General features: G+C 44.2%; 2 protein-coding genes across 4 annotated transcripts in view; one reads left to right on the top strand and one right to left on the bottom strand.

The window, feature by feature from the left end:
- LOC137432675 (dimethylaniline monooxygenase [N-oxide-forming] 2) overlaps window positions 1-23021 on the bottom strand; it is a 122093-nt gene that overhangs the window by 7538 nt on the left and 91534 nt on the right. For all 3 annotated transcript variants that reach the window (XM_068124765.2, XM_068124764.2, XM_068124763.2), the window contains exons 6-8: window positions 15175-15374; window positions 10872-11230; window positions 9720-9792 (exon numbers count right to left, since the gene is read on the bottom strand). In XM_068124765.2, the coding sequence (XP_067980866.2) occupies window positions 9720-9792; window positions 10872-11230; window positions 15175-15374 (632 nt within the window). The remainder of the gene's footprint in view (window positions 1-9719; window positions 9793-10871; window positions 11231-15174; window positions 15375-23021) is intronic.
- Window positions 18086-21864, top strand: LOC144893193 (uncharacterized). Its single transcript, XM_078782835.1, has 3 exons — window positions 18086-21338; window positions 21466-21603; window positions 21695-21864. The coding sequence occupies exons 1-3, from the start codon at window positions 18086-18088 to the stop codon at window positions 21862-21864; spliced, it is 3561 nt and encodes a 1186-aa protein (XP_078638961.1).

Raw genomic sequence — 23021 nt, 5'->3', positions numbered from 1 at the left:
AGCTGTTTTAAAGACCTGGAGGGAGGAGTGGGATTGAAGGGAGTGAGGGAGTTTGTTCCAGAGGCGAGAGAAAAGAGGAATGAAAGAGTGAAGGTGAGCAGAGAGCCGAGATTTCGGCAGTTTAACCATCAGAGGGTTGCTGGCAGATCTTGTGCGACCTGTAGGAATATTTGGGGGACAGAGCACAGAGAGAGCTGGGGGTGCAAGGCCGGAGAGGAGTCGGTAGAAGACAGAAAGAACACCTACCTGCCTGCGGTGAGTGAGTGAAAGGCCCTCGGAGATAGCTTCATCGCGGGAGATTCCAATAATTCTGAAAGCTTTGGTTTCAACAGCGTGAAGCCGAGCTAGGTGTGAGGCAGGAGCACCGGCCCATAGGGGAGAACAGTATTCCATTGAGCTGCGGATGAAAGCCTTGTATGTGGTGAGGAGCTCAGGTGTGCCGAGGAAGGACTTCGCACGACGGAGGATGCCCAGTCGACGACTGGCTTTGGAGGCCAGCTTGGAAATGTGGTTTTCCCAAGAAAGATCATGGCAGATAGTGAGACCCAAAATCTTGAGCGACAGAACTTCTTGGAGAGGATTGTTGAGAAAGTAGATGGGAGGGTTGTCCAGTCGATCTTTTCGGAGAGACATAGTAAGAGTGTGAGATTTGTCAGGATTGAAAGACATGTTCCACTTGTTTGACCAGTCTGTGATTTTGTCCAGATCTTCAGAGAGTGAGGAGGCAGCAGACTGCCGATCTGAGGGAAGAGGAATGGAGCGGCAGAGAGTGGAGTCATCAGCAAAGAGATAGAGAGGATTTTCGAGAGAGTCAGAGAGATCATTGATGAAGACCAGAAAAAGCACGGGGCCCAGAACACTGCCTTGGGGAACTCCAGCCTGAACTGGAAGAGGAGATGAGAGAAACCCATTCAGGGCCACACGTTGACGACGACTAGAGAGGAAGTCCGCCAGCCATGCGTGGAGATTTCCATGGATACCAAAGGAGGAGAGTTTGGTGAGCAGAGCGGGGTGCCAGACCGTGTCGAAGGCACGTGATATGTCGAGGGAGACAGCTCTAATTTCCTGTTTGGCATTGAGGACCTCCATCCATTGTTGAGACAGCAGAAGCAGCATGTCCAGAGTAGAGTGACCTGGTCTGAAACCAAATTGATGATCAGAGATCAAGCCATTGGAGAAGAGGAAAGATTTCATATCCGAAGCAATGATGGATTCCATGACTTTGCTGATAATTGGGAGAAGGCTGATTGGTCTGTAGTTGCTAGGATCTGTTTTTGCACCTTTTTTGTGCAAAGCGGTGATGTTGGCTGATTTCCAAGCAGATGGCAGTTGACCTTGAGCAAAAGAGAGGGTGAAGAGAACAGAGAGAGGGTGAGACAGAGCAGCAGAGCAGGATTTTAGGACCCGTGGGCTGATGCCGTCGGGTCCAGTTGCAGAATCAGAGTCGAGGGTTGACAGAAACTTTTCCACCTTGTCAGGAGGAAAGGACACGGAGTCCAGGAGCAGCAGGGTACGACTGGGTATGGTGGGTACAGAGAGGGATGGGTTTGGGACACAAGATTTAGAGGCAAACACAGAGTTGAGGCATTCAGCTTTTTCACGTGCGGAGTCAGCTGTGTAGCCGTTTGAGGTAAGGGAGGGGATGGAGGGGGAACAAACACCAGAAACGGATTTGACCAGACGCCACCAGGATTTGGAAGAGGGAGACAGATAAGAGAGTTCAGTCTTGAGAACGGAGAGATATTGTTTCCTGGCTCTCCTGAGGGTGGACACACACTTGTTTCGGGCTTTGTGAAAGGAAATGAGATTTCCTTCCGTTGGATTTGCTTTCCAGGAGACGAAGGCAAGTTGTTTCTGGGCAACAGCCTCACCACAAGATTCCGTGTACCATGGACGGGAGGAAGGGTATGACAACTGAAGACGAGATGGGATAAATCTGTGCATGAGAGAGAGCAATTTACTTTGGAAGAATTCCCAGGATGAGTTGATGTCAGAGGTGGTAGAGATGGGAGACCAGTCCAGATGATTGATGGCTGCTTGAAGACCATGCCAGTTGGCCTGAGTGAAATGCCAGACTCGTCGACGCTGAGCAGGCTCCCTGAGGATGGTCAGAGAGATGTCCACTTTAACAAGGACATGATCAGATGATCCGATCGGAGCAGAAGAAGAGCAGCAGACATTTTCAGGGAAGTTAGTCATAACCAAGTCCAGAAGAGAAGATGTTCCGTTGACTGAGATCCGGGTCGGGAAATTGACAGATTGTGTCAGTCCCAGTGAGTCGCAGAAGTCCTTTGCTGAGGAGCCATGGCTGGTGAGAGAGGTACCCACACCCAGCCAACTGGCATGATGACAGTTGAAATCACCACATATGAGGAAGAGAGAGTTGGGATGAGTAGATAGAAGTTGGTCCATATCATCAGACAGCGAGATGTAGATTGAGTCATCACTGTTTGGTGGACGGTACAACACACATATGAACAAGAGGTGGGAGCGAAGGGGAAGCCGTAGCCAGAGGTATTCCTGGGGGTGAGGTGGAGAGAGTGCAGTGCAGGGCGAGTGAGGAAGAGAGTTTTTGATAAAGATAGCAACCCCGCCTCCAGGACGAGGCTCAGGTCTATCATACCGGAGGAGGGAGTAGCCCGGGAGAGATACTATGGAATCAGAGACATCATAAAGGAGGAAAGTTTCTGTTAAGCAGATCACGTCTGGTTTGACAGAAGCAACCTGCATGGAGAGATCAGTTAAGTTTGAACGAAGGCCCCGGATGTTTGAGGTCCATACCGTTAATGAAGAGGAAGGGGGAGCATCAGATACAGAACAGGGGGGAGGAGGGGTAGGGTAAGATGTGGAAGAGGTGGAAGAGGTAGGGAGAGCTGTTGAAGGTGTGTCAGAGATTTCAGAATAGCTCGGAGAAAGGGAAGGATGGGGCGGACAAAAGGTTTGATGGTGATTGGGTGAGCCACAATGAGGTGTTATTTGAGGAGGGGGAAGAGCGAGGCAGAAGGTTGGGGGAGATGGAGGTGAGAGTTTGAAGGGGGAAGAAGCGGGGAGGACGCTTTGAGGAGGGGCAGTGAGAGGGGGGAAATTGAGAAGCAATGAGGGTGGGGAGATTTGAAGGGGAGGGTTGAGGGGGGAGATTTGAAGGGGAGGGGTGAGGGGGGAGTTTGGGAGGGAAGGGGCAAGGGGAGGGATTTGAAAGGGATGGGATATGGGGGAGATTTGGAGGGGAGGGGTGAGGCAGGAGTCTAGGAGGGGAGGGGCGAGGGGGCGTCTTGGCGGGGAGGGGTGAGGGGGTAGTTTAGGAGGGAGGGGGCAAGGGGGGAGATTTGAAAGGGATGGGTGATGGGGAAGATTTGGAGGGGAGGGGTGATGGGGAAGATTTGGAGGGGAGGGGTTATGGGGAAGATTTGGAGGGGAGGGGTGAGATTGGATTTTTGAAAGTGTACGATTTATGGGAAACGAACATTTATTGCAAAATGAGTTTCTTGTGACCTTCGAGTTAAAAATACGTTTAAGGACGCTGGATGGAGGATGGAGTGCAGGAGAGTTTAGGGAATGTAGAAAAAAGGCACTATAGGAGATGGATATTTTTTTTGGGATGAATTGATTTGGTGAGCAAGTCGAAAGCAGCCTTTTAAAGAAGAAGAAGAAAAAGGTGTTATAAAATATGACGGAATACATAACTTGAGGGGAAAGTGTAAACATTGAAGGTTAATGAGTGAAAACTATCTGGGGAAATGGGGGAGAAACACGTGGTCGAAGAACGAACGAACGAATAAGAATGAATAAACGAATGAGAACAGAGAAGGAAAATGTTTTTTTTTTTTTTTTTTTTTTTTTTGAGTTGAGATTTACACAAGGAAGTAGGCTATGGGTGAAAAGCCTGGGAATACAGAGAACGAAAGTTATTGGATCACAAAAGACGGACCGCTGAGAGAAAAACAAAGCCTCAAGGTTGTACAGTGCACACTGTACAAGGCCTCAAGACACGACACGGCAAACAGACGATCAATTTATGAAAGATAAACACCGAGAAACAACCAAAGTTGCACACAATAACTTCACACACCGAAAGATAAATACAGTTTCGACAAAATACAATTGTGAACAGACTTAACTTCGAAAAACGTGGAGACCGTGTGGAGCTTCGAAAATCCCTGCCGCCGGTTTTACCACCGGAAGTGGACGTCAAGTTTGAGTGTTTTCCCATTCTTGTCTTTGTCAAATTTCCACTGGTTATTTTGCTGTGTACGTGTTATTGTGTGTTTCTAGTTTGTGTTGGTTTGTGGTTCGTGCAAACTTGTGTGTAGTTAATCGTTTTCTGAGTCGTACCTCGTGCGTGGCCTGGTGACTTGGGGCTTCCCTCCCCCCGTCGGTGTTTTGTCGGTTTGGGTTATTTCCTTCGCTGTATTGCTTGTTTCTTTTATTTTGTTTTCTCCCCCTCACCTCACCTCCCTAGACAAATAATTCTATATTGATTCTTTCTCTCCTCCCGGACACATGCTTGTTCGCTCTCCTCCTCGTCTCGGCTTGTCTCGTCTCGTCTCGGCTCTCCCTCTCGGCCCCGCCCCCTGTATCTCGTTTTCTTCCACCTCTGCTCCTTCTTTCTCAAATCGACGTTCTCGCTTGGAGACTTTTCCCGGCTTTTTTTTTTTCATCGTTCTGTTTGGATATTGTTGGAATATGTTTAAACCGCAGCCGTGATGCTGACGCCTCCCCCCCCCCCCCCCACCCCCAGAATTTACATGTTTTAAACGTTTCCCAGTGTGTACCCTGGTCAGAATAGGTACACCGTATCCCTGCGTGTCGTGCGTGGCGTGCGTATCCCTGCCTGCGTGTCGAAAGAGACGACTAAGAGGGTTGGCGTCAGGAAGGGCATCCGGCCATAAAAACATTGCCTCAAAAAGAGAACCATGACAATCACAAGTACATATGGGCAGGGTGCAGCCCGAAGTGGAGATCGGTTTCTGAGGTTTGGGACATGGAATGTGGGGACAATGACAGGGAGATCAGGAGAAGTGGTCGAAGTATTGGTCAGAAGAAGAGTGGACATATGTTGTGTGCAAGAGACGAGATGGAAGGGAAGTGGTGTGAGAATGGTGAAGGGTAGGCAGGGACAGAAATACAAGTTTGTGTGGCAAGGGTGCCCGGAGGGCGTGAATGGTGTTGGTGTCCTGTTTTCTGAGGAGTTTGTAGACAGTGTGGTGAGTGTGACTAGAGTGAGTGATAGGTTGATGATGGTGAAAATGATGATTGGAAAGCTCTTGGTGAACGTCATCTCGGGATATGCTCCGCAGGTTGGTCGAAGCGATGAAGAGAAGGACAAGTTCTGGTGTGCGATAGAGAAGCTGATGGAAAACGTGAAAGATGAGGAAGTTGTTGTGGTGGGAGGAGACCTGAATGGACATGTGGGAAGGAGTATGGATGGTTTTGAGGGAGTTCATGGGGGTTACGGATATGGTGTGAGAAATGGAGAAGATGAAAGGATTTTGGAGTTTGCTGATGGAGCTGATTTGTTGATTTGTAATACTCAGTTCCAGAAAGAGGACAATAAGCTTGTTACATACACGTCAGGTGGGTCGACGACAACCGTTGACTACCTGATGGTGCGTCGGCGAGATAGGGGGCACCTCCAGGACACAAAGGTGATCCCGGGGGAGGAGGCTGTTTCACAGCACCACTTGGTTGTCTGCGACATAAGGGTGAAGGTGCGAGGAGAGCTCGGTGGGTGAAGTACCAACCGAGAATGAAGGTGTGGAGGTTGAAAGAGGTGACAGTAAGGGAGGCATTAAAAGAGAGGCTGAGTAGGGTAGAGGATGATGTGGTTGAGCTTGAAAGTGGTTGGATGTCAATGAAAGCTAGTCTGTTGGGAGCCGTTGGTGAGGTATGTGGATGGACAAAAGGACCACCGAGGCACTCGGAAACATGGTGGTGGGATGTTGAGGTTGGAAAGAGGATTGACGAGAAGAGGAAGAAGTTCAAAGAGTGGCAGAAGGCGAAGGGTACGGGAGCAGAAACAGCAGAGCATGAAAGTTATAAGGCAGCCAGGAAGGCTGCAAAGAAAGAGGTAGCAAAGGCGCAGGAGGCATGTAGGAAAATGTTCGGAGAACGCTTGGATTCGGAAGAGGGTCAGAAAGCAGTATTCAGGATTGCAAAGCAGATAGCGAAAGAGAGGTGTGATGTGATGGGGGTGAGTTGCTTGAAGGATGAAGTGGGACAAATCGTTGTCGACCCAGATGGAATTAAAGGAAGATGGAAAAGATATATGGAAATGCTGTTGAATACAGAGAATGAATGGGATGGCAACATAGAGAGTAACCCAGTTTTAGGACCGGCAGAGAAGATAACTGAGAAGGAAGTTGAGGAAGCGATAAAAGCAATGAAGAGTGGAAAAGCGGGAGGGCCGACGGGAGTTGTGGGAGATATGTTGAAGGCAGCAGGAAGTTGGGGTGTGAAGAGAATGACAGAGATCTGTAATTTGGTGGTGAAAGAAGGCCGCATTCCAGTGGATTGGGAACTGAGTACCCTTGTCCCTCTATACAAGGGGAAAGGTGACCCTCTGGAGTGTGGCTCGTACCGAGCGATAAAGGTATTGGAGCATGGAATGAAGGTACTGGAAAGGGTGTTGGAGAGGAGGATAAGGAAGAAAGTGAAGATCGACGAAATGCAGTTTGGATTTATGCCAGGAAGAGGAACGACAGATGCGCTTTTCATTGTGAGGCAGTTGCAGGAGAAGTACATGGATAAGAGGAAGAAGTTGTTTTTTGGGTTTGTTGATCTGGAGAAAGCATTCGATAGGGTTCCACGCAAAGTATTGACATGGGCATTGAGGAAGTTAGGAGTGGAGGAATGGTTGATCAGAGTAGTGATGGCAATGTACAAAAGAGCACGCACAGCTGTAAGGACGAAGGACGGGAACAGTGGTGAGTTTGAGGTGAAGGTGGGAGTGCATCAGGGGTCGGTACTAAGTCCACTACTATTTGTAGCTGTGATGGAGGTGCTGGCTCAGACCGTAAAGGAGGGTTTACCGTGGGAGTTGTTGTATGCAGATGATCTGGTGTTGATTGCGGAAAGTATGGATGGACTGAAGGAAAAGATGAACAAGTGGAAGGAATGTATGGAGACAAAAGGTCTGAAGGTGAATATCGGAAAGACAAAGGTGATGGCAAGTGGTAAAGCATGTGGTGAGGTGGAAAGAACTGGGAAGTGGCCGTGTGCTGTGTGTAGGAAGGGTGTCGGAGTGAACTCCATTCAATGTACAATGTGTGCTGAGTGGGTTCATCAAAAATGTAGTGGTCTGAGAGGGTCATTAACCAGTGTGGCAGCTACATTCAAATGTAAGGTGTGCACAGAGGGAGCTGCAGATGGAGGAAATGTTGAGTTGGATCTTGGAGACGGCGTGAAGCTGGAAGGTGTGAAAACATTTTGCTACCTCGGAGACATGCTGAATGGAGAAGGTGGATCAGACTCGGCAACGGTTGCTCGAGTGAGATGTGCATGGAAGAAGTTTCGGGAACTGAGTGGCGTGCTGATGAGGAGGAGAGTGTCGCTGAAGCTGAAGGGAAAGGTGTATGCTGCATGTGTGAGAAGTGTTATGATTTATGGGAGCGAGACATGGGTAATGAACGTAGAGCAGCAACGAAGGCTGGAAAGGGTGGAAATGCGAATGGTTCGATGGATGTGCGGAGTATCGTTGAGAGAGAGGAAGACAAATGATGAATTGCGAAAGATGATGGGAATATTGCCTGTGATTGATGCTGTGAAGAGGAACAGGTTGAGATGGTTTGGTCATGTATTGAGGAAGGATGAAAGTGACTGGTTGAGAAGAGTGATGGAAGTTAATGTAGAAGGAAGTAGAGGACGGGGAAGACCGATAAAGACTTGGCTAAAGATGGTGGAAGAAGAAATGTGGGCAAGGGGGTTAACAAGGAGAGATGCAGAAAATAGGGCAAAATGGAGAAGATTGTCATGGGGACCGCAAGGCTAACCCCCGCTCTAGCAGGGAACATGGCCTTAAAATGCATGTTGTGTGTTGTTGTTAGGTCATTTGAGGCCCTTGAGGACATTTGAGGTCATTAAGCAATCCTTATCGGGTTTGTATGAGTGTATGATGTCGAGGGGTAGTTCTACTGTTATATAAGGATTTATTTATTCATAATTATACAACGAGGTTATAGAATTCGAACTTCAATGCAGGAGATTGCCATTCGGCAAAATCATGCCAACATCTTAGTACTCACCCATCCTCATCACTTATAGATACCTGTCCAACTCGATTTTAAAATGATTATATCCACTGACTATTGACAATGCCCTTGCAGGGAGACAATTTCATGCATTCACCACTCTCTGAGTGAAAGACCGCTGCCTTACTACTGTCCTAGCCCTCCTCTTCTATATTCTTAAACTGTTTCCCCTTGTCCAATCAGTATCCATTCTGCTGAAACAATATTCTGCACTTATTTTGTCTATACCATTCATCATCTTAAACATCTCTATCAGAACACCCTCAATCATCTTTTTTATAATGTAAAATGTCCTGTCTCTTTCCATCACTTCTCATAGCTTAGGCTAGCTAGGCCCGGTATCAAACTAGTTTCTCTTCATCATACTCTCTCTATGGCAACTACGTCCATTATCAGATGTGGTGACCAAAACTGTACATAACATTCAAGATGAGGCCTCACTAAATTCCGACACAGAGTTAACACGACAGCTACCTCTTTTCATTTATAATTATTCATCCCTCTAATAATGGAACCTGAAACCCTCATAGCTTTAACTATGTCTGCCTGACACTAGGCTATCTGCTTACCTCCCACATCTATTATCACCTCAAGTCCTTCTCCTGTGTCACATGCTCCAAGATCGATTACCCTCTATCTTATGTAATCGATATTTTCACTCTTCTTACCCAAACCCAAATGCCATGCAGCATCTTACTTTTCCTTGTATTGAACTGCATCTGTCAATATTTTGCCACAGTGGGAAAAGTGAGGAAATCCTGGATAAAAAAGCGCAATTCTTTGTAGCTCCCTTTTTGTCTGATTCGTGAAAGGTGGGTGGCGCTCTGTCTTCTCTTTCTGAGAAACCACTGTGGTGAAAGGTTGACTTGATGATCTTTCGGACATACAACTTGGGAGCCCTCCAATGCAACACCAAGCTGAACAGTATCAGCTGGGCCTTTCCAATACGTTCACTCTGATGGAAGAAGATTACATTCTGCAAGTGTTACTGAGGCCAGGCTGCGAGCTAGCTGTCCTACATGTGCATTCATTTTGTTTAGCCCTTTGAAGTGGTGGAGCGTGCATGATCAGTTGCACGTTTGGACGTGCTTGCCCTTCAAGTGTTTTTCATCCTCACGGAGATTGAGATTTCCCTGCTCCTGGAAAGAAAACAACGCAGTGACTTCTACAACTAAGGCCGTGGTAAGGATAGAGAGGTTGCGGAAGAAGGTTTCCCCTTGTATTTCCTTCATATTGCCTTTCCTGTTAAATGCCAGAAGCATTAATTCTGCATACAAACCATATATGTAAGGACTTCAAGTTCCTCGTCACCCCTCAAAATTGCGGCAATATTATCAATGTCTATTGGGCCCACTCACGTCCATGGTAAATCTTTGATTGATGCATCCTGTTTGTGATATGTTACAGTTTTATCGGTGTATATGACAGAAAAAAAAACTTGCGTTGTGGTGAATGATCTGCAGAATAACGTACTTTTTTGCATGTTCCTCTCGTTTTTCTGAGATGTCTTTCAGCATTTCAGACTCTCCTGGCAAGGACACCAGCCCTGGAAAATAATGGGATATTAAAAAAAAATCATAAATCAGGTGATTCCAACATTTTTGCAAATAACGTCAGTTTGCCGTATTTCGGTTCCAGACCTTAAGTGTGTGAATGCCTCACTTGCTCAGCAAACTGTTTCTGAATGCATCCTTGGATTGAGTGCGCTCCAATTTAATATTGTTCTGCCGGCTGTTTGGAATTTCTATGGCCAGGGCCCAGTTAATGTAACTTTAGTGTGCTGTGTGCATGTTTACCAAAGTATCAATGTGTGTTGGTACGCAGATGCCGCCTCACTTTACTTGTCCCTTCCAAGCGAATTTACTGCATTCCAATGAACCTATTCTCCACCATCCTCTTGCTGCCCCCGAATCACCTTTCTCTGCATTACCCATCATCAGCCCAGCTGGCAAAACAATATTAAGCAAGCGAAGGCTACCTTGAATGCTCATCCCTCCGTCCTCCCTCAACCCACCCAGCTTGCATGCTTTATTCGAGAACTTAACTCTGGTTACCCTTTCCAATTCCATGCTGAAGGTTCACTCACCTCTATTCCTTTATCCCTTTACGTATTCCTATTTCTGTGGTGCGTTGCCCCTCTCTCCAGTCTTTAAAGAATGCTGCTCATCGTCATCTCATGCTCTCTTCCATACTCACCCATACTTTGTCTCCTTAATCCCCTCTGACTCTTTTTGCAGCCTGTCAAACTGCTGCCCTTTGTGTTTTAACTTCTCCATGAGCTGAAATTTCCAAAATATATATATATTGAAAATGGAAAAACAAGCAAGTCTGTTCATTAAACACATTCCTGAAAGCTTTCAATACAATAATGACATGGCAACTCTGCCAAAAGCATATAAAAGTCTTTGGTACCAAAAACATGAAAACACAACAGAGGAGTGAGTCAGTAAAAAAAAGTAATCAAATGACAACTGAGCTGGTGGAAACAATTTGGGATTGCTGAGGTTAACGGGCAAAGAACATGTGATTCAATATGCCGAGGTTAACGGGTAAAACAGAAATGGCCGAATTTTAACATCATTTGCTGGTATTCACAGCATAAGCTTTTCATAAACCAAACCGAACCTTTGAAAAGCTGTGTTGAAAAACGACTTTGCATTTCAACGACTGCAGGGACAGGTCCGTTGGGCTCCACGAGGCCGATGATAGCAAGTGTCTGCCGAGGCAGTTTTGGCAGGAACATGTTCTTGTAGAAATCATTTTTGTTTTCATGGACGGTAAGGGTTCCATCGACCTCAAGGAAAGGAAACCGAAAATGGTAACCAGTGGCAAAAACGACAGCATCCAGATTTTCAGCCTTTGATCCGTCCACGAACACCACTCCATTGTCAGTGAATGATGCCACATTTGGCTTCATGATCATTTTCCCCAGGATGATACGATGTGGGACATCGTCATTTATCGTCACTTGCTTGCTGTATAGCCTGCTCGGAAGGAGAGAACGAGGCAATGAGTCAACAACCTGCTTTGCATCATTCATTCATTCATTCATCGCATGCATTGTTGAGCTAGAATTGTACAAAAACAAATGTTATTTCAATAAGCCAGCAAATCATTGGGCTTGGAGGAAAAATTCCCATTTCCTACACCTTGAGAAATTCCAGTGACTTAAAATTGTGTCTATTAGGATTCAAACTTGGACGAAGTTTGGTGGACAGGTTGTGTGTGTGACAAGGACGAATCGATTCGATTTTGGTGAAGATCAGAATACGGATCCGGACAGGAGAATTTTTTTAATTTTCTAAGATTCTTCACCATTGAGTGATAGGGCCAAAAACGATATATATGCATGATATATACACATGATATATACATGATATATATGCATGGTATATGATATATACACATATGCAGATATAAACGAAAAACATGATATTTCAAAAGGTTATGGTGAGGCGACAAAAACAAGCCGATTACATTTTGGTTCAGGTATGGATCCAGATCTGGCCTACCAGTGGGATACAAAACGTAAACTGTTGACCCTGGCAGAGGTTTGCACTCTACTAAGTACCATTCTAGTTTTGTAATGTGTCCACTAAAGGGAGCTTTGTCAGCCATCCCCCCATTTGTTGTAATACTGGAGTACCACAGTTCAATGTTGAAAGGTACTTCAAACAAGTTTTTTTTCACTTGCTTTTTCACTTTTTTCACTTGCACTTGAAAGGTACTTCTTTCACTTGCTTCACTTGCTTTTTTTCGTTTTGCAACTGCCTGCTTAGTAATCTACAAAACATGTGATAATTATCACCCTAATGAGGTTTTACAGTTTTTATGCCTCCGCCGACAAAGTCGCCGGAGGCATTATGTTTTCGGGTTGTACGTACGTCGGTCCGTACGGGCTAAACCTAGTTTTTCTCAGCAACCCTATGTCCGATTGAGACGAAACTCTCAGGGTAAGAGTGACACCCATGCAGAATATTTTTATGATAATTGTGACGTCCTAGGTGATGTGGTTTGGCAGCCATCTTGGATAGAAAAACGAACCCTATCCGATCAACACGAAACTTCACAAACGTGATCCCCTACCTATACATATGCAGAGTGATGGCATCTACCCATTGTGGGACTATGCGGAGGCATATTGGCAACACCGTCGCACTGTTCTAGTTTTGTATATAAAGATGAGGCTTTTTACCATACATTCCTGAATTTGGCTGTGGTACTATTTGAGGTGAGGGAATGTATGTGGGGATGGGGAAGCATCTACCATCTCGATGGACTTGAAAACATGCCTCCGGAACTTTGCGAAGGAGACATGTTCAAAAGTACCTCCTTTTCCCCCAGCAACCCCGAGATGTGAGGTTGACCAGATGTGTTCTGGCGACTGGCTGTACTGATATTGGACACACACTTCTTGCGGGCCTCATGGAAGAACTTGCAATTTCCCTTATTGACTTTATTCTGGCGAATCTGCACAATTTTATGTGTAGTGTCTTTGTTGCAATTGGGATCTGTCTGGAATCATCTTGATGTTCAGAATATCAGTTGCGATAACTGAACAGATAAGAGGAAGGCAGGCACATGAGAAGGATTTGAATGTCAATTTGACCAGGATTTTATTACATATTTGATTTATTGCCTATGTCCATAAAAAATCTACTGCTTGCAAACAGGACAGCAAACGTCCTTTAAAAAAAAAAAAATCTATTTTTTTAATACTTGGACTAAGGCTCTTAATAGAGCTCACACACATACACACACACACACATGGTCATACAGAAAAAACAAACACTTAACACAGCCACTGAGCTTGGGGAATGTGCCATCACTACCATCACTTCCGAGGATACACTTGGTACCAGCGATGTCGTAACAATGGCGCTGCTTTTCTCACCGTACTCAGCGGGGCATTTCCTCAAGAGGAATTTAAAAATTATTCTGTAACTCAAGAAAATTGAAACTCAAGAAAACCGCAATTAATTTTTTTTTTTTTAACTTTCATAAAGACTGTGCATGATGATCTCAATCCTCACCTGGGAGGCATCAGTTTTACATTCAGTCTATCAGGAACTAAACCCAGATCAGGGGCCATGCATTCATTGGGAGTGCAAGTAAATCAGACATTCATTTATTATTTTTTTTTACTAATACGAGGACAGCAGCATGGCTCTTGGACACAACTTTCAGTTTCTGGTATCACTTCCGGTTTCCGGTGCCATTTTGATGGTTTCACCTGTCATTGCGGCAGAACGGTACAAGTGCTTATTTTATGTTTATCGTATTTGTTATCATGCTTGTATGTAAGGTGTGGTGTATTAGATATTGCTTAAGGTTGCAGTAGTGTTAGTAGCAGATAAAGTGATTGAACTTATCACTACTACTACTACTGCGTCGAGCTAGCTCGGCTTCCATGACACGTTTCTTCCATTCATCTCTGTCACTCATGGCATTAGGTAGTTCGTTAACCAGACACCCAGTATCATTTGTAAGCTGATCGATATATGTTTTCGCAGGTCTCCCTGGTGCCTGTTTGCCATGAGTTGGTAACCAAAGTAAAACATCGCTTGCGAGCTCATCTTTGTTTCTCCAGCAGTGCCCAGCAAATCTTAATCTGCGTTGACGTATGGTTACACTGATTGGTGGGATTTTTGCATACAATTCATATTTTGTGGGGTGCTCTTTCCATGAGATGTTAAGGGCTGCTCTGAGCATGCGAGTGTATGCACCATCCAGGGCCTTTTCTCGTGATGATGTCAAGGTCCATGTAATTGCCCCATATACAAGAACCGATTCAACAGCTGCTCTAAAGAAGTTTCGTTTCAGCTCTATTGGAAGCGCAGATTTCCGAATCTTGCCTAGACTGTTTAAAGCTCCCAAAGCCTTTCCAAGTCTGATGTCGACATCTCTTTTTGTGGAGGCGATGTTGCTTCCCAGGTATGTGAATTCGTCAACCTTTTTGATGTTTTCACCATTGAGTGATTTTATGTCTACAACTTGATCTTGATGAAGACTGATGTACTCTGTCTTCGAGGCATTTATGTAGAGACCAATTTGGCTGGCTACTTCTTCAATCTTGTGTAGTAGTGTAGCTGCAGCCTTGTTATAGTCTGCTAGAACCGCAAGATCATCTGCATAATCTGCATCTGTAATCTTCTTGGATGGGTATCGCCGACTTTTCCGTTTACTTTGGGTAAATCCAAGTTCATTGTTGGTGTCTATTGCTTTGCGTAGCACATCATCGAGACATATTATGAATAAGTAGGGAGCGAGGGTATCACCCTGTAAAACTCCTGCCATGATGTCAAAACAGTCTGTATCGCCGTCAGGTGATCGGACTATTGCATGCGAGTTATTAAACAGCATCATGATGGCATTAACTGTCTCCTGAGGTATCCCGAATGCTAGCAGTATCTCCTTCATCTTACCTCGATGGATGGAGTCGAAAGCTTTCGAGAAATCAATAAACAGGAAAACAGCAGGAAGATTTTTTAGCTTTAACGCCTTCAAGAAGACGTCTAATAGTAAGGATTTGCCCGGAGGTCGATCTACTAGTACGAAAGCCATTTTGATTTTTTTCACAGAACTGGTTCTATATGCGGTCTGATTCTGTTTAATAACATCAGGTTGTATATTTTGGCCGCTATTGATGTTAGAGTGATTCCTCGAGAGTTTTTTGTAAGCCCTAGGTCACCTTTTTTCTGGAAAGGCAATATACATCCTTCTGTCCATCTATCTATTGGATTTTGATGGTTGATTTTGGATGATTTGATGGTTGATGGATGATTTTTGAACTTATCAAACCAATTATTTTGTTATATAAACTAATTTGTGCACATTTCTTCTGTTCAGTAACTTGCAGAATGCTTCACACTTCACAATATTAGTGTATAAGTACAGAAACAAATACGAATCGGGGTAAATTAAATACCTGAAAGCTGGATTCACACCATAGTTAATGTGATTAAACTTGTAGTTCAATTTTCTTTCTTCATAACGAACCACCAAATCAAAAGGCAATAAGTGACGCAAGACGTTTATGCTGCGTCTTAGGATCATCATATCAAAAGGATAACCATTATCCGCAACACGATCAAGTATCCATGCTCCAGCTCTTGTACTCACAAAAACCTATTAGAAAACAAATGAATGTGGAATTATAAAACACTCCATACATCTATAAAAACCTGATAGAATAAGTAATCTGACTCACAGTTGCAAAACATACTTCTCGACAGTGCCTATATGAGGGGTGATCAGTTTGTTTGTGGCCCAACCTACTTGTAGATATGATAGGATGATGAAAGTTACAGAGTATAAAGATCTCTCCTTGCGATTATGATATCTCTTGATAATTCCATAGTTCTGCTCATAGATTTTCCAGAGCACGGACTCAAAGTAGGGAACTTCCCTCCAACCCGACCATAATTCCAGTCAAAATGGAGAAATCAGAGGTCCAAGCAGTGATAAAGTACCTGCACAAATGGCTTGCATCCCAAGCAAATACATATGGATATGGTAAGGGCCATTCGTGGATGATGCTTCTTCATATTCCATGGTAAAAAAAAATGGGTATCTGAGTTCAAGCATGGCAGAACAAGCACCGAAGGTGAACACAGTTCGGATCGTCCTGCTGAGGTGGCAATGCCAGAAATGATGGACCAGGTGCATGAAGTAGTGGTGAAAGCCAAGACGAGCCACAATCAAGCATGCAGCTGAGACATTGGGTATCAGTTTTGGTTCATTTTAATCAATCCTAACAGACAAATTGAGCATGGCAAAGGTGTCAGCTTTGTGGGTTCCCCGAATGCTGGCGGTGGACCAGAAAAAAGCTCGTCTGGAAATTTATGCTGATCCAGGCGACTTCCTCCAGCAGATTGTCACTCAGGATGGGACATGGATTCACCACTTTGATCATCCCATCTAATGTTCAAGAGGACGTCAGCTGGAACGGTCATGGACACTGTGTTTTGGGATTGTAATGGTGTGATAATGGTAGATTTCTGAGAAAAGGGAAACACTATTAACAAGGAGTACTATTCTGATGAACTGCACCGGTTGCATGATGCAATTAAGCAAAAGCGGTGAGGGGAAACTGAGCCAGGGTGTGCTGCTTCTCCATGACCATGCCTCGATCTCCACACACAGCCGAACATTTGGTGGCTACTGCTGCTAACTGAGTGTATGAACTTCTGTCACACCCACTCTACTCACCAGATCTAGCCCCGTCCGACTTATATTTGTTCCCTCACCTGAAAGAAGCTCTGCTGCAGAACAAATATGAGAATGACAATGTTGTGATGGCAGCTGTAGGGGACTTCCAAGAGGGGTGTGAATAGGTGTTTGTCAGAATGGACATAGCCAAGCTAGAGGACCGATGGATGAAGTGCATTGCCAGGAAAGGAGATTATGTTGAGAAATAAAGTTAAACAAGAGCGAGAATTGCTTTGCGACGGATGTCCCCTACTGATGTGATATTGGACAAGTTCATAAAGGGCATAACTGAAAAATTGGCGAAACGCCCCAGAAATTTGAACTTGTCCTGTAACTTATCAAAATAATGCCAAGTACCAAGTTTCAGTTGAATATGTTAAGGGGTTTGAGAAAAGTCTGAAAAACCACAGGTGGGACGGATGGACAGATGGACGAACAGCCCACCTATAGTCCCCTCAGGTGAAACCGGTAGGGGATCAATGAAAGTGATTGTATTGTGTTTTCCTTGTTGACCCACAAACAAACTGATCACCCCTCATAAAAAGGCTTTGTAGTCCGATAGTAGATGTAAGCGATTTGACATCACTGTTTTATCCAAAATTGTCGGCATTGTGCAACCTTTTTTTCCTTTATATACATAGTCGAAACTTGTGGAAGATCAAGCTAGCACTAGTACACTGAACTGGTGGCCAGGTCCAGATTAACCTTCCATTGTGGGTCCCCATTCCCCCCCTTCTCCCTCCTACCCACAGGCCTTGGCAGGTATGTGATGCCACACGCTAGCAAATTACTTCAGTGCAAAAATAAAATGTAAACTGTAACATGACAAAATGACTATGTGGCACTTAAGATATTGTTGTGGTCATCAGACTCGAAACCTCGTTAAGAGATAGATTAGACAGGTCCATGCCAGGCAGAAATGGCGCCGTTTTCCAGTCAAGGTTTTCTCAGTGGATTTATATACTTTTGATCATACTCTGTCGAATAAGCTTGTGGGCCACCCTGAAATTTGCCTCAAATCCAAGATGGCGGCCAAAAATCCAAAATGGCCACCAGAATAGCTAAAATAGTATTTCTGAGAGTTGCTTTTACCCATAGATGATTTTTTTTCAACTGATTGTGGCCTATTATGATAAAGAAAGATAACTCAGTCATAACTCAGCCATAAAAATTAACAATCGGTACTTTATTAACAAAATGGCCGCCGGGCAACTTCCGTATTACGGAAACTGCTATAACTTCAGTTCCGAGTGTGATATGATTATAATTTTGGTGTCCAGTCATATGTTTTTGGGGTCAAGGAATCCATATTTGTACTTTTTATTTCAGTGAAATATATATTACAATACATTTTGATTCAATTTCTTGGTTTCCATTTCAGATTCCTTGAATCCGGATGCAAAGAAATGATTCCATGAATGCGGACGCAAAGAAATGATTCCATGAATCCTGGCTTAGCAGATACAGTGAATCCTCATAAAATTACTACATAAAGACAAAACTTTTTTGGCACAGGAGAAAAGGGTTGCACAATGGCATCCACGCCGATTTTGAGTTTAGCAAGGGGCGACAAACCGTTGTGCTGCCTCTGTAATGAAACTATTAAGGACGTTGAGTCAGCTTATAATATGACTGAGGAGGGATTGCAGTCTATTCAAGAATTAGCGGGAAGATGGGTTAAAGTTGACAAGAGTCTGTGTACTCAGGCACCATATGCTGAATTTCAATCAGCCGCTGTGAGACTATCTAGTGCAGGCCATGATGTCAAGATTCATGAGAACTGTAGAATCACATTTCGGAACAGAATTGCCCGAAAGGAAGCCCAGTCTCGCAAACTTCCCGTTTCCAGTTCAGAGAATATTCATGAGTCGAATGAACCAGTTGCTGCTCCCGCGTATAGGATACGCAGGGGGTCACTTGAGAAAAAGCAAATCTGTTTCGTGTGCAACGTGGATACGAAAGATGACAGTAAACCGTACAATAGTGGTGGTCTTGGTAGATGCTCCGAGAAGAATGCTGTCAGTAAAGTAGAACGTTCAAAGGACATGAAAATCAAAGATGAAGGAGATAAGTTCCATGATGCAGCGAAGCGACTCGATGTTATTCTGAGTGGAGCATCATATGACATGTTTGCAGTTGATGTGTACTATCATAAAAGTTGTTATGACAATTTTACCTATGCATATGATAGAAAGTTGCTGTCAGCGGATGCAGCAGAGAAGGATAGATTAGCTACCGAGGTTATGGACAGCTTTTTCAAACTGTTTCACCGCATGGTAGTCAAGGATCAAAAGGCGTATTTCCTGAGAGAATTGATTGAGGACATAAAGGAGATCAGTGAAGACAATGAACTTGAGGACCCTCCGATTTCAAAAACCTGCATGTTGAAAAAACGACTGACTGAGAAATTTGGTGACGCCATCGACTTCCACTTGTTTGGGAACCGGCTAGTTGTCCATTCCACTGCGGTCAATCCGATATCGTATTCTGCGGCTACAATTGAAGGAAATGGTCTACGTGAATCTGATTTGACAATAGCATTTTCAAAGCTGATTCGACGTAAACTTTCACAGAGGTATGATATCAAATGGCCCCTTGAACCAGATGAGCTGTTTGATCTACTCGATAGTCACAGACCTCTTCACTGTATCTTCAATGCCATTTCTTGGTCAATCAATCCCAGGAGATCTACAAACGCATTTGGGTATGCTACGGCTACAAGCAACGCTGAAGCGGAGAAAATTTCAGCTATAACTCAGAGCTGGGAAAAAATGGTCAAAGGTGAGCGATCACCATTAGGAACTGCTTTGAGTTTGACCATACATAGAATCACTGGTAGCAAAGAGGCAACTACTCTCTTGAATCGATGTGGCGTTGGAATACCATACACAGATGTCCGTGACTTGAACAATAATTGGGCAAAGTCCATCAGCATGGAGCACAAGAAGATGCTACCTCCAGGTTTCGTCAAGGGTCGAAGTGTACATATAACATTTGATAACTCAGATGGTAAACAGCAGACGCTGACGGGAGCCCAAACTACTCATCACACAACTGGTACAATATTCCAGGCTGTACATGCTGATGATACCGCCGCTGGCAACACTTCAAAACTTAAACAGTCCAATATCATTGAGCAAGAGGAGCCTGACTATGGAGCATCCAAAATCCCTAAGAAAAGAGCACCCCCTCCATCCTTTCCCGACTTCAATGATGACTACAGAGATTCACAAGTGTTACACGATGCTCTGGAACGGAATATTGCTTGGGTTCTCGTTGGTACTGTTGGTGACGACTGCCTAGAAGAATACTTTCCTGAGATTGATAAAGACGTGCTGGGACCTGTAGGTTCTGCGCGTCACATGAAAACTGGAGTGGAAATTAACCAAGGTATTGTCAGTGGATTGTTGTCATCAACCGAAGCAGGAGAGAAACAATTCCAAGACTTTGTTAACCTTAGACTCAAGGCTACTGGAGAAGGCAGAATGAACATTTTTGACAGGATTGTGAATCTCAAGATCAAAACGGGCATGGAGAAGGTCAAGAAAAATCCAAAGGCAGTGAACGTTCTCAAGGAGGATCGACAAGCATTTGGTGTGTTGGTAGGAAAGGCAACTACCCCTGAAGAGGCACATTCACACCCCCTGACAACTATTCCACTTGCCCTTGCCACACCAGAACGAGACATTCGACAAGGTTCTAAAGCAGCGCTGAGGAACTACCTTATTGAGGAATCTTCATCAACTACAGAGGAACCGCCAAATAGAAGCAACTGGCTGATTGACGGAATGGCAGCTGTAAAGTCAATCCCGGCTCAACAGACTTGGGGAGAATACACTGATGCCCTATTGAAATTCTGCATGCCACCAAGCCAGTCAAACCCAAAACAGCTTGGGATCATATTTGATTCCTACTGTACGTCCACTACAAAGGAGTTAACCCAACGACGCCGAGGGATCTCTGGTAGAAGAACCCACATCACAAGCCCCGAGCAGAGTATGCCCAGAGGCAAAGATTGGGACGCATTTCTGCATAATGCTGAAAACAAGACTGAGCTGATTAAATTTATGGTCACTTACTTCAAAAGTGATTCAGTCAGATCGAAACTCAGAATTCCACTCACCGTGACAGAGGAACAGAATACATGGTTGATCACGCAAACTAAGTTTGAACAACTTGAATCCTGCAACCATCATGAGGCTGACACCAGGCTTGTTCTTCATGCAAGCAAGTGCGAAGGTCCGGTTGTGATTAAGGCTTCAGATACAGATGTACTGATCCTCTTGAGCTATGCCTATTCTGTCTGCAAACCACCACAAGACTGGTTCATGAAGATTGACCATCGGTACGTCAGTGTCAAGAAACTAACGACTCATTTTGGAGATGAAGTGTGTCAAACTCTCCCAGCATATCATAGCATTACTGGATGTGACACGACATCATTCCCATTTCGCATCGGCAAAATCAAGCCATTGAAGAAGATGTTGAAACAAGAGAAATCCCATCTACTCTCTCAGCTGGGCAGATCAAATCAATCTTTTCAAGATGCTACCAGTGCTAAATGCTTCTTCAGAACCTGCATGTATTCTGGAAGTGAACAAGAAAGCTTTGTTGAAACAAGGATCCGAACGTACAACACTCAAAAGGTGAAATCTAGTTCCAGCATCCTTCCAGACGAGAGTAGCACCAATGAACACCTCAAGAGGAGTGACCTTCAGGCATGGGTGTGGTACCAGTGTCTCAAGCAAAACATTGAGTATCCTTCTATCACTGACAGAGGATGGGAAAATACAGATGATGGTATCAGGCCAATATGGTTTACCTGCCCGCAACTCCCTCCAAGCCTCTCCAAGAAAAAGAGCAAGAAAAGACAAATTCAAAGTAAGTATACTAAAAATATATCATTACTTTGATCATTGCTTTTCGTTCCTGTCATAAAGTTCCTCCAATGTATTCCCACTGGCAGTGCATTCATCCAGATTAAATATGTGTAACCTTCCACTTACAGGTCTCGCGGAGTATGATGCAGATTTAGAAGATGCAGTAGAAGAGAGAAGCCAGCCTTCAAGGAAGAAGAGACACAGGAATACAAGCAGAAAACATGTACAAGACAGTGAAGTTCACTGTAGAGAAAGAGAAAAGCAAGGTAGATAAGTCCAAAATGCAATCGTAATTTTGTTATTTTTATATGATTTACTGTTTTGAATCCCGACTATATCCATTCACATTTTTTATAGGTATCGGTGGGGCAGAAGAAAGAGCAGAAGAATCTGAAGTTGATGAAGAGTACCAAGGAGATGGGGAAAATTCGGAGAGCACCATGGAACAACTTTCTTCAGATACCTGTGGACTTTATTCAGACTTTCAGAGTGAAGAGAGTGATCTTGATCTTGATCTTAGTAACTGAGGATTATGTGCCTTTTGAACAACATATTTTTCCCAAAGCATAACCAAAGCCGGGGATCATATTGAATGGGAATTCAGATACATTTTATAAACCTGTGTAGTTTGGTAGACGAAGCAAAACTGACTAGGAGCCGTTCAGCGGCAGCCATCTTGGATTTATTGTTCATCCATGATTTAGGGGATGATCTATTGAGCTAGTGTCATGATAAACCAACTAAATGGATAACCAGACTTTGGAAACCAAGAAATTGAATCAAAATGTATTGTAATATATATTATGGAGCACAAGACATGACTGAATCTGCCACATCGGTGGCCAGTATTGGCAGCCATCTTAGATTTCTTTATGAACCAATGATTTCACTGAAATAAAAAGTACAAATATGGATTCCTTGACCCCAAAAACATATGACTGGACACCAAAATTATAATCATATCACACTCGGAACTGAAGTTATAGCAGTTTCCGTAATACGGAAGTTGCCCGGCGGCCATTTTGTTAATAAAGTACCGATTGTTAATTTTTATGGCTGAGTTATGACTGAGTTATCTTTCTTTATCATAATAGGCCACAATCAGTTGAAAAAAAATCATCTATGGGTAAAAGCAACTCTCAGAAATACTATTTTAGCTATTCTGGTGGCCATTTTGGATTTTTGGCCGCCATCTTGGATTTGAGGCAAATTTCAGGGTGGCCCACAAGCTTATTCGACAGAGTATGATCAAAAGTATATAAATCCACTGAGAAAACCTTGACTGGAAAACGGCGCCATTTCTGCCTGGCATGGACCTGTCTAATAGAGGGGATTCAGCTGTTTTGAAATATGGATGGCGTTTTGGTGTTGATGCTGAAAGAGGTAATATAACTGGTTAATTAGTGCAAGAGTAAATTGAAGGCCTGGGGGTGTAGCTCATAGTGAGGAGGATTTGGAAGAAGGGAACCCTGGGCTCTGGGAGCGCACTGGCTCATGCCACCAGCCAGCTTGTGCCACCTGCATGTGTCTTTATTTATGTGGGCCATAAAGGCCAAGAAGACAAATTTGTGTGGGCCATAAGGACTGAAGACTCCCATTGTTGAGAGGCCACATGAACCATTGATGTGTCACTGGGTGCTGATAGGCCCTGAGGTCGCTTAGGATACTAAAAGTACCGGGACCC

Source organism: Myxine glutinosa, chromosome 8 (assembly GCF_964187855.1).
Source record: "Myxine glutinosa chromosome 8, kmMyxGlut1.1, whole genome shotgun sequence".
In the NCBI taxonomy this organism is placed as follows: Eukaryota; Metazoa; Chordata; class Myxini; order Myxiniformes; family Myxinidae; genus Myxine; species Myxine glutinosa.
The sequence above is the reverse complement of the archived record's forward strand: the minus strand, read 5'-3'. Positions and strand labels throughout refer to the sequence as shown.

Coding starts and splice junctions, on each gene's coding strand:
- LOC144893193 (XM_078782835.1), top strand. CDS start 18,086: ATGACTGAGGAGGGATTGCAGTCTATTCAAGAATTAGCGGGAAGATGG. Junction 21,339..21,465: donor CAAGAAAAGACAAATTCAAA/GTAAGTATACTA, acceptor TTCCACTTACAG/GTCTCGCGGAGTATGATGCA. Junction 21,604..21,694: donor TAGAGAAAGAGAAAAGCAAG/GTAGATAAGTCC, acceptor CATTTTTTATAG/GTATCGGTGGGGCAGAAGAA.